This window comes from Anabas testudineus, chromosome 7, assembly GCF_900324465.2.
Source record: "Anabas testudineus chromosome 7, fAnaTes1.2, whole genome shotgun sequence".
NCBI lineage: Eukaryota > Metazoa > Chordata > Actinopteri > Anabantiformes > Anabantidae > Anabas > Anabas testudineus.
Window position 1 is genome coordinate 18,006,784 of NC_046616.1, and position 16,073 is coordinate 18,022,856.

Genomic DNA, 16,073 nt, shown 5'->3' on the forward strand with positions numbered 1-16,073 from the left:
CTGGTTTTCTGCATAATTTGGTCATGAAATGTGATCTGATCTTCACCAAAGACGCAAATATTAATAAACACAATATTTCTAAGTGGAGAATCAGGAAGCGTCCCCAGCCAAGATCCAAACGCACAACACAGATAGGTGAAAAAGAACTCTGCAGAACTAAAGACTTGATGGATTCACTGAATCCATCACTATTTTGATAATCCAGTAATTACTCAAGTCCTTTTCTAGCGTGTGGCTGGATAGTGTAGTGGTAAGACCACTGCCTTCCATGTGGGAGACTGGGGTTGAAGCCCAGCTGTGGCTCCAGTAGGGGTCCTTAGACAGGACTTCCTTACTGTTCTGCTGCCGTTGTACCTTGGACCTCACTTGTAAGTAGCTTTGGATAGAAGCGTCTGCTAAATGAAAATGTAGAGAGTAACAGATTACTTGTTTAAGTAGTTAATTTCAGAGTATTTGCTCACCTTTCTATTGACAAGCATCATAAAAGCCTGAGCTGCTGTAAAGTGCTGAACTGAAGACGGGAACTGAAATTGTTCCTCGTGGCTCATGGTGTTTTGATTCCCTAAAATACTGCAGGAAGCGGGGAGTTGAAAAGAGGCCTTGTTCTGGATCTGAGGGTTTTATGGAGATCAAAAAATAAAACTGCACCTTTCTTACACATTAACAGCTGAGTTATATCCACTGCTGCTCTATAAGAAACATGACTGATGGTGTTACAGTCACTTCATCAGGTTGATATCTGGGGTCTGCATTACACAAGGGGGGGTGTGAAGCTAGAAAACAGTCTGTGTCTTGTGAGTTCTCCAACTGTAGGTGCTGGAGTTTCCCTTTAGGTCGTTGTACCCAGACACGGAGGATTTGTGTTTCAGGTCAGTTTGAAACAGGGCATAGCACGAATTTTTTCAACTGGCTCAACCCACTTACTGAGTGTCTGAGATTGTTTGCCCTCTTCCTACTCCCACTCCTCCTCACCCCCCTCATCCTCGTGTGCACTGCGCTAGATTTGAGTTCAGCCCCTTCGTCTGGAGGCTCGGGTTTATCTGGGACCAAAGAGAAAAGCCATTCAGGAGCTGTGCGCCGTGAGGTGAAGGAAGCCTCCGTTGTGGACGCTGGGGGGAGTGAGAGAGGACCGAGGACCGGGAACCGGGGGATTTGACCTTATCGGCGTAAACTGGCGTTTTTTGAAGGAGCCATGACGACGTTCTCCGCTCTTTGGGTGCTCTTGGTGTGCCAGCTTTTGTCATCGTCCTCATCGCAGGTAAGGTTTCACCAAGTGGCGCATCACGGAGCCGCCTGCAGCATCTCTCGGTGCTGATGTGGGGGCCTTGAACTGGTTTTTCATCATTTACTGGCGCTCAACGCACAGTATCAACCTGGTGCAGCGAGTTTACACCACCTGCGGACTGAGCTGTTGGGAAATAACAACCATCTCCTGTGTTGGTGATGGTGATGACAGCTGATGCGGGCCTGACTTTCACATCATTTACCCCCAAAACCTGTTTGCTCACTCTGGATATCTTCTGGTCCACAGTGAGACTACACAGTTTTGTGTAGTCTCACTGTTGCTCAGCCGTATCATCATAATCATCCACAGGTGGCTGTGATGAAGCTCTGTTTTCCCTGAACCTGTGGAATGCGCGGATTGCAGCTCGGCGCACAAAGCCACCTCTGTTCACTCAGCCTCCCTGACTGAGCTCGTTTAGAAAGTCCTCAGTGAAAGAAGTTTGTGCTGTTCAGATGAACTGTGAACTTCCAGGTTTTCTTTCTCTTGTGCGTAAAACGAGATTCCAAGCGTCTTTACGCGCACTCTGTTAATGTTGGATGTCATTTGTAATGTGTACTTTATATCCACTTCCACATATTTATAATCAAGCAGAGTTATAACAATTTGTTCAGATAGTGATGACTCCAACCAGCTCCTCCTCAGTTCATTAAGGTTCACTCTCATGATGTGAGGTGGTGATTCTGCTTCAAATGAACAGTGAGTAGTTTCTGTTGAAGAGTGGGGAACATATGAATTTAAAGAACCTTATTGTGTTGCAGAGGCCGGGAGTAAGAGGACCTCCAGGGCCTCAAGGACCCCCAGGACCGCCGGGAAGGGATGGCATAGATGTGAGTTAACCATAATCCAAATGTTTTTGGTTTTTTTTTCTTTAAGCTTTGGGGCCTTCTCACTTTTGCTTATTTCAGATTTCATAGCTATATAAGTAAGGGCAGAGGTAGTTTCTCAATAAATCAATTTGTTCTCCCCCTCTGTTTAGTTTTTAAAGGACACAGGCCCCCGCTTCCATAGTATTACAGTGTTTGGAGTTTACAGCTCAGTGACTTTACTGTTTTCATAATCGCACTTGAATCCCCAAAATCCATCTTAGTTACTTTGGGTAGAAAGTGTTTCCTGTGTGCACAAATGTTAACTGAAGGGCTTCTAGATGTTTAGTTTTATCTCCCCGACTCCTCCCACAGCCACTCCTACCAGTACTAAATCATAATTGATGTCAGGTAGGCCGGGTTTAGGCTGTACATAATAAACTGACTGGTTATCTCTTCATGCTAAACTCTTTGAAGCTGTTAGTGGCTTGTAGTTCTGCAGGTGGTCATTTCAAGTCATACAGTGAAATCATTCAGCCTGATACATGTGGATTTCCATCACTGTATCTTCTGAAACAGACTAATGTGGACAATCTAAGAAAGTCCACTGACATTTAAGCCATGCATGAGTTATTTATTTACATTATTTTGGATGTAATGTCCAAGAAAAACAACAGTAAATTAACAATTCAAAGAGGAAATTGGATTATGGGGAGCTCACATGAGCAGAAACCTCCCTTGTGAATCATTTGAAGTTTGGATTTTATAACTAGGTCTGATTTTTGTCAAATGTTTCTGTGAAATGACAAATGTTGTAAATGCTGAATTTCCATGTCGGGAGTATTTTTAGTTGGTGGATATTTTTGTTGCTTTGGTAAAGTTGAGGCTCACAGAGGATCCATTCATACATTCCCCAACGCTGTGAGACCATCTAGAGTTTCACCTCACACCTCCTCCCCGCACCTTCAACCCCCCCCCCCCCCCCCCCCCCCCACCCCCCATCCAAACCACACAAAGGCTTTTTATCATGTGACCAGTCAGCATCAGGTCTGTTTAGAAAGGCTCCTGCTCCTCCATTCGCTGCTGAAGTTACACGTTATATTCAATTCACTGAAGCAGACCAGCGACATTTTTAAACATTTTAATGTGCTTTCAAAATGTATGATGATGATAAAATGTATATTTTGTCATTGGCTATGAAACCTGTACTGCTTTTTTTGTAAATAACAGGGCAAACCTGGACCTGCTGGACTGCCCGGGAAAACAGTAAGTGTTGCAACAATATCATTTTATTTGGGGGCTGTATGAATGTTACTGGAGCGGCAAAGGGGCTGAACTTTATAAATCACTTTCTATAAACATGTCCCCCAAAAGGTAATTCTTGATCTTTTAACCCTCCACATGAACCTAGAAAAAATAAAACCCTGTCCATAGTATGTTGAAACAATATAGCAGTGTTGGTACCACTGGGCCACCCGGACCTCCTATAAGTACTCCCACATACTATGAAACATCACTCAGGTACAGTATGCAGCAGTAGTGTAATATACTGTGTTGTATGTATCCACGTCAGTCTAAGGAGCTAATTTCAAGAGCGTTGAAATACCACGCCCTAGCCAAGATTAGAGTTTGCTCTGTGTGCTGGTACCACTTATTCACGTGCCCCACTTTAAACCTTAAAATCATACTGGGACTTCTGTGCCTCCCTGAGTACACATCAACAAACACACTTGATAATTCTTTATACAAACATAGAACCGCTGCATTATGTACATGCTTAAGTGCAGCTTTACAAGCTGTGGTGTAATTTATTATGGAATTCTTAACAACACTGTAAATGACAGGTCAAATAAAATGTAAATTAAGGCTGCAGCAAAAAATGTAGTCCCCATCCTCCTCTAGCCAAATTAGGCTCTTTAGGTCTCGATTTGAGAGTTGGTTCAAACTGCATTGTATGATGTTTGAATAAAAGATGTAGAAATTCTAAATGTCTTGTTCTCTTGTTCTTATAAATCTTTCTCTGTAGGGTCCCAAAGGGAAAGCAGGAATACCAGGAGCACTGGGAAAACCAGGCCTGCCAGGACTTCCAGGGGTGGATGTATGTGTCAAGTTAACACACACCCACACACACAGAGAGAGAGAGAGAGAGAGACAACTGTTACACTAAAATTAACACTCTGTCTCTGTCGGAGAACGTTCAGTGCCCAAACAGGGTGTAGTTTCAGCCACAACGCTCAAATGTTGCACAATGTTTAAAATAATAGCAGAGCATGAGGCAACAGCTGAATGATGTACTTTCTCCTCAGGGTTTGACAGGTCCCGATGGTCCTGCTGGGAAGGATGGACCCCCAGGGGAACCAGTAAGTGTGTCTTAGTATTATAATGCTTCTGGGATGCTGAGGAAATCCTTAAAGATGCACCCAATTGAGTTTTACGACCTTCTGTACTTCAGGGTTTCCCTCATAAATCATCATAAGTCAACCACGTGGAAGATACATAAATTAACAGACACGCATGCTGCTGAATGAAGATCTTTAGGAGTGTCTTTCAGGGACAGTGCCAGTGTTTTCTCTGTCAGCCTGCATCTGTCAAGCCAGCTCAGCCCCTTGGTGGAATATTTTTAATGAGGGATCAGAACCGGATTTATTTCTGCTGCTTCCCTAATCCCACCAGGAATGCACACTGCACACCACCAATCTGCGAGACCGTAGGGGACGGTGGTCCGTTGCCTCAGCGATGAGGGGAAAGACGAATGACCCGAGAGATAGAGGAAGGGGACAGAATCAAACACGTGGGACATGGAACTACTGCTATATGTTGTGATCAAACAGGAAGCCGTATATTTCCTACAGATATTAAAGAATTAAGTTTGATCGATCCCGGCTGAAAGGCTGCAAAGTCGCTGTCAAGACAGATAAACCCGCCCGGCAGTTCAAGTAATTAGTCAGTCTAATGAGGAAGCTAGGATCAACCAGTGTCCCTAATTACTAAGATTGCTCCAATGTTGTGGCTGGCTCATAGTGATGAAGAGTCGTACAATGACAAACAGGATCAGGCACGAGGAGTTTGACACGAAGCATTAAATGAAATGAACGTGCAGCAGTGTTCCAGATGTGAAGTACAGGAATCAACCAACAGACGTGATGAAAAGTTTTTATCCACTGCATGGTAGATCATTTATTGATTTGTAGTCCATTTAAAGCCGCCTCACGTCTGCTTGCCACTATTCCCTGTTGTGCGGTTTGCTCACTGAGGAATTCAGTGTGTAAGTGTAACAACGCTGTGTTTGACCGGCGTGTTTGTCTTTTGCCCTTTCACCTCTCAGACAACACCAATACAGCTGTGAGGAGAGCAAATAAAGATTTACAGAAGGTCACGTGGGGTTAGAAGAAAGCAAAGACGGATGGGGGAGAGGGAAACGTAGTAATGGGCTCATTTTTACTGACGGACATAATAGATGGAACATGCAAATGATCTGATTAGTGAAATGAGTCTTGCAAGTGGAATATTTGCCTGTTCTTGCTGAATATAAGACCTCAGTTAGCCATTCTCTGTGTTGTTCTCTGCACAGACATATTGTACTTTCAATCAAGGTAACCCATGCTGAGAAATGTCTGCATTAATCAATCAGAGCAGATCCATACATTTGCTCCACGTGATCCTCCACATTCTCATTAACAGCAGAAGAAAATCTATTGAATGAATTTCTTCAAATCACTCTCCTTTGATTTTTAATACTCTAGTTGCAGTTTTGCCTTTGTTTTCACTGATATTTCCAAATCTTAGAGATTGAGAGGAAACGCAAAGGATGATTTGCCAAAGAACTATTACTATTTTCCAACACAGATTTCCTTATAATAATAATCATAATATTTAGAGATTTAAAGTATTTATAGAATATATTATAAAATAAAGTTATATAGTTCAACTTATTGTCCCTTACTGTGCCTGACTGAAATGTAACTACAGTTGTGTACAGGTGGTATAGACGAGAACAAACACAAAATGTTACACTTACAGACAGATTATTGTGTTTGTTAAATTATCATTTCAATAACCAGATAAGTTTACGTTGACTTCCATTTTTATGGCTGAACATTAGCAGAACAAAACCAAATTTCAAATTAAAATGCATTCACTTAGTTTGAATTGTATAAACGCTGCATACAATGAAGTATGAATACACAATAATAAACAGCTGTTATTTGAGACTTTTACTACTCACATTACATTTAAATGTCTACAAAAAAAGATGTATTATTCTCAAGACTTTGTCCCGCTCTCCATAGTCATGGTGCTTCAAGTCTGTGAACACATGGATGAGCATTTTGTTTAAAGGACTCAAACGGTATAGGTTTATTTTACAATGCTTCAGGATGTCTGATTGTGGTGTTTTGCCCCTTTACAGGGTGAACCTGGGCTTTCTGGGCCACCCGGACCTCCTGTAAGTACTCCCACATACTATAAATCATCACACAGGTACAGTATGCAGCAGTAGTGTAATATACTGTGTTGTAGTTTGAATATCAAGTCAGTCTAAGGAGTTTATTTCAAGAGCGTTGAAATACCACGCCTTTGATAAGATTAGAGTTTGCTCTGTGTAATTTTCACATTGCAGCAACAGCCAGCAGAAAATGTTCAAAGCATATTTGATGCAGTATGACATCATGTGGTGGGTATCGACGTTGTGAGACAATCTAATCATTCCTTTGTGTTTGTGACTTAATTTGTTTCCTGTGTCTTCCGTAGGGCAGAGGGAGACCAGGAGCTCCAGTGAGTACACAGCACTTTTTATATGTCTTTCCTACGAGCAGAGAGAGGAGCGAATGATGTGAATCATTTTCACATTTGGCTGTGTCTTTTGTTTCCAGGGACTACCTGGAACAAACGGGTTGCCAGGTGGAGTTGGACCCCAGGGTCCCGGGGTGAGTACCTGTCTGATCTCCCCAGTTATACCTCTGTCATCCTTATTAAGGCCTTACATTCGCTGATTCAGAAAGAGTCTCCTCTTCTCTCTTCAAATGTACAACCCAATTTTCTGAAAAGTTCCGACTATTTCTAAAATGCAATAAAGATTTAAATAAAATCTGTGATTTGTTAATTTACTTGAAACTTTATTTATCTGAAAAAAGTGCAAATTCAAGATGTTCACTGATCAACTTGGTGGTTATATTCATCATGGCAGCGTGATGGTTTCTTATGCAATGCTGCCTCAGGGCACGTTCATCAGTGGTTTCCACCCTCGACTTTGACACACTTTCATCATCCAGTTAGTTTATCAGGTGAACGGTGAATTAAAAAGAAAACTCCAGTAATATTTTGAATCTGCAGCTCTGAAATCAGCCTGCGCTACACACGGCCCTAAATTTGCCTGTATTGTACCAGCAGCCGGGAGGATAAGAATAACCACTGGAGTGGAAAGACACTTCCGCATGTGCACTAGCCTAGTGTTTCTACTGGTTCACCCTTTATTTGAATTGTCCAACGCTCACGCTCACTTTCTGTACAATTAGGAGCTTGTTCAGTTTCAGCAGCCATGTGAAGATATTTCACACAACTTCATTTAGATTGGTGAATGAATCATATCAGCAAAGGCAGATATACTATGTATTAGTCCAAAAACACTGCATCCTGTATTTCCTGTCATTTCCTGTAATGCTGCTAAACACCTACGTTTAGCATCAATATAATATAAATATAATATAAAAATATATAACTAACTTATTTTAGACTGAGATCCTGAGGACACTACTAATCCCGATTCTCTTGTATTGGTTTTTCAGGGTGCTGAGGGTCTTTCAGGACTTCCCGGACCTCCTGGCCCTGATGGACCCCCAGTAAGTTATAACTTAATTCGGTTGATAGCTTGCTGCTGGTTACATGTAATCATATATTTTTCCGCTGCCACCCAGTGGATCTCTTGGTAAACTTCTGTGAATTCACAGAAGCACAGTAACAACTGAGGGCAGGGAAATGCACTGAATCAAGGATGCGTTAAGATGAATAAAACATGTCTTTATTTCTTGCTCAGGGTCTGCCTGGTACTCTTCACGATCTAAACGGTGACCTTCTGGTAAGATTTGATCATGCAAGCATCAAGCAGCATAATGACAGGAAACTGAGGTGTGTCCTTAGCGTTCTGTGTCTGTATCCCCACAGTGTCCTGCAATCTGTCCCCCTGGTCCCCCTGGTCCTCCTGGGATGCCAGGTTTCAAGGTAAGGAGAGTTTCTGTCATGTTTCTTATTTGTTTCTATTTATACTGTATGCTGCTCAATGTGTTTGTGGGTTTAAACACCACTCATGTCACCTTCCCGTGCGCATTCATCTGTATTCACTGTGGTGTGTTTTTTGCTCATGTAGGGTCACACAGGGCACAAAGGAGACAAAGGAGAACCTGGAAAAGATGGAGAGAAGGTGAGATTATTATGTGACTTAGATATTTTATCAGTGAGATAATAGGGCTAATGTAGTTACACAAAGGTAGAACTAACCCATCAATGTTAGTGTGAAACCTGTGCTCATTTTTTTTTGTGGTACGATCTTTTCTAAGTGTCCTGTTCTTTTTTTAGGGGGACACTGGCCCACCTGGCCCACCAGGTATTCCTGGCACTGTGGGTCTGCAGGTGAGTTATATAAATATTATTTTTATTCTCATGTTAGTTTTTACCCACTTCTAAGTGTTGCATGTTTGATGTTCAGGTAATCTTTGGGATGATTATGAAATATTTTTTTGTGGATCTCGATGTGTTCACATTGCTTCAATGCTGTGTTTCAGGGCCCACGTGGTCTAAGAGGTTTACAAGGCCCAATGGGGTCCGTTGGAGACAGAGTAAGCAGCTTTTATAACATGGCCGCTCATACTTCAGACACCTGTATATTTTCTTTGACCTCATAGTCTGTTTGTCTCTAGGGCCTGCCTGGTTTCAGAGGCAAGCCTGGCATCGCGGGCATCATTGGAAAGACAGTGAGTCTTACATTGTTTGTAACACAGTTCAAATAAAACTGTTTTGTCGTAGTCTATGGCTGGAGTAGACGACTGGTCCGATCAATGAATAGCTGTGTGTGTTTCATCTGATGTCTCCAGGGTGATGCTGGAGAAAAAGGACCACAAGGATTCAGGGGACCCAAAGGAGAAATTGTACGTATCCAACTGTGAATTGTTGCTATTAATTTTACAAGTACAAGCCCAATTAGGTATAAATATCCTAATTTGTCTTCCAATAGGGTAAAATTGGTCCCAAAGGAGCACCTGGGGGAGCTGGACCCAAAGGCGAGCCTGTGAGTACCTGAAAAAACAATAAAGTTTTAACAAATGTTACCTCTCCGAACCACGGTGATCATACAGCATTTGATGTCTTACATAGGGTATTCCTGGCAGAGATGGCAAAGATGGTACACCAGGATTAGACGGCGAGAAGGTTTGTTGCACATTTTCTCCCTGCATGATGTTTTGCTGGGATTAGCTGCGAGTCCACTGTCATATCAAGACCGATGTCACAGTCATTGTTGTCTGTGCTGACAGGGTGATGCTGGGCGCCATGGTGTAGTGGGAGAGAAAGGACCTAATGGCCTTCCTGTAAGTATTTTAAAATAGACTTGTGTGTTTCCTGTCTAATTGATAACAAAGTGTATTAGTGTATTAGAGCTCTCGTTATCTTGATTCTCCATTGATTGTAATAGCCGTTCTCAGCGCCATTCTGCACATTCATTTTCATGTTTACTGCTATTTGTCATTTCTGTATCTTGTGTTCAACATACTGAATAGTAAAATGATGAAAATTAATGATTAGAGTCCCGATTGGAGGAACACAGGTTTAGGATTATCTTTGCCATCATCCTATTAACTATTTCTGTTTTTCTTGTTTTGTTTTGTTTTTTGTTTGTTCGTTTGTTTTGTTTTGTTTTGTTTTGTTATTCCAGGGTCTACCGGGAAAGGCTGGTGAAAAGGGGTCTAAAGGAGAAGTGGTGGGTATTACAAAAACAAAAAAGAAATTCTAATCTAAAGTTTAGGACCAGGAAGCGAACTATAATTACCTGCCTTTTATCATGCCAGGGTGACCCAGGGAAGGCTGGGGAGACGGGACCCTCTGGAGAGCCAGGTATTCCTGTATGTATCTGATGGTGCTTTTGGTGCTATTCATGGATTAAAGTCTCTCTAACATGTCTGACATTAAGCCAATAAAGAATGTTAACAACGTTGTGTACTGTATGTAAACTTTACAGACTTGTCCACCACATCTTTATACTTTGTCTTTTAGGGTGAGATTGGCGTCCCAGGAGAGAGGGGGATCGCAGGACCAAGAGGAGTGGCTGTAAGTTAATGCTCACTCTATAATCTAACAAAATGCATTCATGTACTGTATCTCCTGTTAAACTGCTGAAGTTGTGCAACTCGTACATCCTGAAATCCATCTAGTGCTGGACACCTAAAATCTTTAATAAATGATCCTGTACAGCATGAATGCAGGGAACAGCAGGATAATAAGCTTCTGCCCTTCAAAGTTAAGGATATGCTGCTAGAGATGTACTAAGACTTACACTGCTGATTCAGGGACTTGCTAAGGCAAATAAATAAAGATAAATAGAGGGCCAGGGATGGGAGCAGATATTAAGAAGGAATTTAAACAGAGAGGACTTTGTTTTATACATCACGCACGGCGGTGAGGAAGAAGGAGAAGGGCACTCATAGGAATTAATACACTTTTATTACATAATCAATCGTTGCAGTCTTCACAAGCTAAACATCTCAATCCCAAGTTTACTGATGACATAACAAGTCTGTTTCCATCAGGGAGGCATTGGACCAGTGGGCAATGCTGGGCCTCAGGGAGTCAAAGGTTTTCAGGTCAGTTGAATAAAATCACAAGTCATTAGCTGTAGTTTAATAAAAAAATGTTTTAATTAACTTAGACTGTGTGTGTGTGTGTGTGTGTGTGTGTGTGTGTGTGTGTGTGTGTGTGTGTGTGTGTGTGTGTGTGTGTGTGTGTGTGTGTGTGTGTGTGTGTCATGCACTGCAGGGGATAAAAGGAGCTTTGGGTGATCCAGGTCTTCCAGGTCCAACAGGAATTCGTGGAGAGTTTGGGGAAAGGGTGAGTTTGGCCTGTTTAACATATGTGGTTTAATGTGACCTGCAGCTAACGGTGATAACAGCTTCTTATAAAATAAAAATAATAAAATAATAAAAGTTAATCTTGTTGTTGTTTTGAATGATTTTTTTTTTTTTTTGTTGTTGTTGTTGTTGCAGTGTCCTAAAATGTCTTGTTTTGTTCATAAATCAAAGATATTCAGTTTGTTCTTATAGTCGACTAATAAAACAAGAAAATGTCCAAATTTAAAACCAGTGAATTTTGACATTTTTTCTTAAATACTGACACAAATTATTAATAGATTATCAATAAAGATAATGCTGTTCTTTTTGCTGTAAGTTTGTCTGGTTGTGGCAAACGACACACGACTAAACCCTAAAAAGTATCCAAAACTAAAAAGAATCTCAAGCAAAACCTAAAACCTTTACAAATATCTGTGCATACTAAACACAGCAGAGATGTGTCTCGATGGGAGGGCACTGTGTGTCAGCAACCAGGTCGTCCCCACACGGTCTTAGTGGTATAAACTCAAATGGTAGCCAGGAGAGAGCTCAGACACAAAGCAATCTCCTGTTCTGAGACTGAGACAGAACAAAGCCGGTCTTTATACCACTGCTGGTTGCCCTCAAACAGCCCACCTTACTTCCCTTCATCCCTCCTTCCTTCTCCCACAGTCGGCCTTCGACAAATCTCTCTACATGGCTCCCATTTATACTCTTTTCCTCTCTCCTCCTTCAACCCCTATAGGGCCCAGTCGGAGCTTCTGGACCTAAAGGAGACATGGTAAATATTTTTTAAGTCAGAGTTCACATTGGTGTAGCTCAAACATAACCTCCACTGAATGCCTGTGATTGTCTGTACAGACTGTTCAAAGGTTATAAGTGAGAAATGAATACTTAAGATGGGTTTGAGAAACCAAGTAAAACAGACCCTGTGGTTGTCTTTTCATGGCAAAAATTTCAAGTCAAGTGACAAAACATAAAAACAATCAGCAAAACTGGAGTCGTGTGTGATTTACTCAAATAATTCAGATTGGATTTTGTCACTTTAGGGTGTGGCAGGAAGTGACGGCTTACCAGGAGAGAACGGAGAACCTGTAAGTATTACCCAACACTCGTTACCTTGTTACCAGCAGTAATTATTTGACACAGAGCTACACCTTTTATTACAACTTTAAAGTTTACACACCAGTAGCCTGTTTTCATATTCATCTTTAAATCTTTACACCTATTTATAAAGAAGCCACTGGTACAGTCCAGCTAATATATTACCTCTAGTATTTAACATTGTTGTACTTTTTAAATGTATACTATCATACAGTTTTCATATATATTTATCTAAAATCATATTTTTTTTCAGGGTCCTTTTGGACCAGTTGGACAAAAAGGAGAGGTAAGCTGGATCATTTTTATTTTACATATTTTCAGACGTACTCCCTTAGTCCTGTCTAACTACATCTCATCACAGAAAACACAGTTTATTTCAACCATTAATCCATCTAGTTTATTGTTTCGACCTTTTATGCCTTAGATTTAGTGGCCTGTATCAACTGTTTTTGGTTTACCGTCTCAGCTTGTCTCATTGTTTGCTAATTGGCTTCCATGCACTGTAGAAAACCGTACAAGTTGTAATTGACTCCATGTGAGCGTTTGTTTTTTTAAATTCTATTTTCAATCACTGCAGAAGATGTCTGTCTATCAGCACAAACCATAGTTGGCTCACATGTTCTGTGTGGGTGTAATTAGCAGCACAAGTGTGTTCCAAACTCCCTGACTGAACATTAAAACTGGTCGGTAGCTCTGAGCTGTTGCCCACTTGTCAGAGTCATCACACATGATTCAGCCTCGCATTCCAGATTTAATAGGATTAATTAGGAATTGCTGCTTTAGCTTCATTGGCCTGATCGCTGCTATCGCCACAAGGGAGAGACGAGTCACATTTAAGTAATTAGAGACACGGTACTGACGAGCCTCACTCTTTTACTTTCATTTACTGTTTGCTGGGCTTGTTGGAGTAATTATCAAGCAGAAAGATGCCATATGAATCCACCTCCGCATTGTCTCAACAGACCCAGTTTGTTCTTCAGTTGGTGTTCAGTCAGCGATCAAATCAGATGCTTATGGGTGTTTTTAGCCCCAGTTTGGAAGAAAGTGATTTCCTCTTTTTTCCAACATATAATGAGTTATTAAACAGATCGACTTTGGTTGATTACAGTCAGGAAAGCGGGGTGAATTGGGACCTAAGGGCGTGACAGGTCCACAAGGAGAGCTCGGTGCAAGAGGGCCTCCAGGAAAACCAGGACTAATGGGCTTTCAGGGGGAACCTGGTGTGCCTGGAATTCCAGGAAAGACAGGTGTACCTGTGAGTGTTTGTGTTTTTTTAATCTGTAGAAAACTTAAAAATGTTTTGAAACATTATAAATATCTTAATAATAGCTAAATGAGGTCAAATGTATATATGATCGTCACTTGTGTTTCAGGGTAAACTGGCAAGTGAGCAGCACATCAGGGAACTGTGTGGCTCTATGATCGATGGTGAGTTCTCTTTGTAATTCATTACAGTTTTACAGAAACGCTAAACCGGAAATTCACCTGCTGCTGTTTCCTGTCATGCAGATCAGATTGCACAGCTCGCTGCAAACCTTCGACGACCCCTGGCCCCTGGAATGGTGGGGCGCCCGGGCCCTGCTGGAGCCCCAGGAAAGCCAGGAGTCTCTGGCTCTATTGGTCATCCAGGTTCCCGTGGACCACCAGGGTACAGAGGTCTACCAGGAGAACTTGGAGACCCTGGTCCCAGAGGTATGGAAAATAAAAAATCAGTATGAGGTCTGTTATCAGTAGAAGCACAAAAGTGAATTCATGAATGCATCTTTAGTTTTGTCAGGGCATGATCTTATTATCAGCATCAGTGGTGAAATCAGATACTCAAAGTGCAGTACCAGTACAGTACCTCAAGTGCCATACCAGTACAGTACTTCAAGTGCAGTACCAGTACAGTACTTCAAGTGTAGTACCAGTACAGTACTTCAAGTGCAGTACCAGTACAGTACTTCAAGTGCAGTACCAGTACAGTACTTCAAGTTCAGTACCAGTACAGTACTTCAAGTTCAGTACCAATACAGTACCAGTACTTCAATTATAGTACCATGTAAAATATATATATATATGTATACAAAAAAATGATTTAAAATAGAAAATGCATTGCATTTAAGTAAAAGTAAGTAAGAGTAGTAGTAAGAGTATTCTGCAAAGGAATGTAATGTAACTGATACATTTGTATATATTATACTATTTGGCAATAATGATCCATTAGTGCCTACGCAATACATTGTTAGTTTTAAACACTTAATATTCAGGTGGGTAGTACAAAATCAGACAAATGAGAGGGGTAATGAGGGGGTAAGAAAAAATATCTGCTATGTTTGCTTGTTAGTTTGTTTTTTGAAAGATTTGGCACTTTTACCTCTTTTAGCCAAACAGCTGAATGAAACCATACAAAAAGTTTATGTAGAGAGGAAATATTTGACATGTGAAAACTCCAACCTGACCTGGACACAGCTTTATTAAAAAACAGTCACAAACAACAGGTTTAATCTAAAAGAATAAATCTGACATATAACACTTTAATATGTTCTTTATGTGTAACATCAGTGATCACTGATCAAAATCTTTATCTTATCGGATCTTTAACTGTAAAGTGCGTTAAGATGACTTTTGTAGTGATTTGGCACTATTTAAAAAACTGTATTGAATTGATCTGTTTGATCTTATCAACAGGTGATGTTGGTGATCAAGGTGATAAGGGATCCATCGGCAAGGCTATCGATGGGCCCCCTGGAGACCAAGGTTACCAAGGTATGTAGTCTTCTACAACACGCTCTAATATGAGTTAAAACATTGTTGCCTACAACCCATAGTGACTATATTGTCTGTACTGACCTGAAAACAAAGATGTACAGTAACTAATGAGTTTCACTATGGCTGGATTATATTGCGATGTGCCAGATTCAGAGCAAACTTGAAGTTATTAGAACTGAATTGTGAATCTCTATTTTACAACTTGTTTGTTTGTCTGTTTTGCTTAATGTCTGTATTCTGCCTATAGGTCTTCCAGGAGTACCTGGCATTGTTAAGGATGGGCGCGATGGTTCTCCTGGAGATCCAGGTGAGCCTGGAGAGTCAGGCAGGGTAGGCAGGACTGGGCACCAGGGACCTCCTGGTATCTGTGACACATCAGCCTGCCAGGGAGCATCAGTTGCTGGGAAATCCTCTAACCCTAAAAACCATTAAGCGTTACTTCCGGCAACCTGACGCCAAGACCCCTTGAGTAAGGGAAGGAAGGAATGAATGACAAAATTAAATTCATGTGTCACAAGATGAGGAGAGTAACAACAACAGGTGTCATATTTGGAGAGGAGTAGAGGAATTTCTGTGGAGTGACATGAATAACCAGAGCAACTGAGACACAAAAACATCAAGATGACATCCAGAAGTAAAGTGGACAGAGGCACAAAGGAGTGCGGGAGAACAACTGCACTGCTCTGAATAACAGAATCACATAACAAGACTTGACTTACAAACAGCCGGAAAATGAATGACGAGTCCTCTGTGTATAAAACCATTGTACATGTTGTTTCCATGCCCCTTTTACTTTGGTTAACATCCTTTAGGTAGACGATGCTCTAAAAACAGCAGTGACTCTGAAGCAAATGTGCATGTATCATGGTCCATTAGAGTAAATCACAGGTGTTACCTCAACATACAAGCTTACAGTGTAAAATATTGAAAAAAATAGGTGCTAGAGACAAAATGTCTCTTTTAAGGAGCTGTGTATGTATTGTAAAACCAATAAATAATAAATACCCAGGCGCCCTGAAATTATCTAGATGGATGCAAAAA

At 41.2% G+C, this 16,073-nt stretch overlaps 1 protein-coding gene across 1 annotated transcript; it reads left to right on the forward strand.

Moving 5' to 3' along the window:
- The first annotated feature begins 1,079 nt into the window (after positions 1 to 1,079).
- On the forward strand, positions 1,080 to 16,020 carry col9a3 (collagen, type IX, alpha 3). The gene is made up of 32 exons (XM_026368776.1): positions 1,080 to 1,258; positions 2,044 to 2,112; positions 3,319 to 3,354; positions 4,115 to 4,186; positions 4,395 to 4,448; positions 6,497 to 6,532; positions 6,838 to 6,861; positions 6,960 to 7,013; positions 7,872 to 7,925; positions 8,120 to 8,161; positions 8,248 to 8,304; positions 8,450 to 8,503; positions 8,659 to 8,712; positions 8,865 to 8,918; positions 9,000 to 9,053; positions 9,174 to 9,227; positions 9,314 to 9,367; positions 9,454 to 9,507; positions 9,612 to 9,665; positions 10,010 to 10,054; positions 10,143 to 10,196; positions 10,348 to 10,401; positions 10,881 to 10,934; positions 11,107 to 11,178; positions 11,923 to 11,958; positions 12,227 to 12,271; positions 12,535 to 12,567; positions 13,390 to 13,536; positions 13,655 to 13,709; positions 13,791 to 13,973; positions 14,952 to 15,029; positions 15,280 to 16,020. The coding sequence occupies exons 1-32, from the start codon at positions 1,193 to 1,195 to the stop codon at positions 15,462 to 15,464; spliced, it is 2,037 nt and encodes a 678-aa protein (XP_026224561.1). The 5' UTR covers positions 1,080 to 1,192; the 3' UTR covers positions 15,465 to 16,020.
- Positions 16,021 to 16,073: the final 53 nt, after the last annotated feature.

Bases quoted from the DNA above. Each gene is read 5' to 3' on its own strand.
- col9a3 (XM_026368776.1), top strand. From the start codon at position 1,193: ATGACGACGTTCTCCGCTCTTTGGGTGCTCTTGGTGTGCCAGCTTTTG. The intron at 6,862-6,959 runs GTGAGTACACAG...TTTTGTTTCCAG, and splicing joins GAGGGAGACCAGGAGCTCCA to GGACTACCTGGAACAAACGG. The intron at 13,710-13,790 runs GTGAGTTCTCTT...CCTGTCATGCAG, and splicing joins GTGTGGCTCTATGATCGATG to ATCAGATTGCACAGCTCGCT.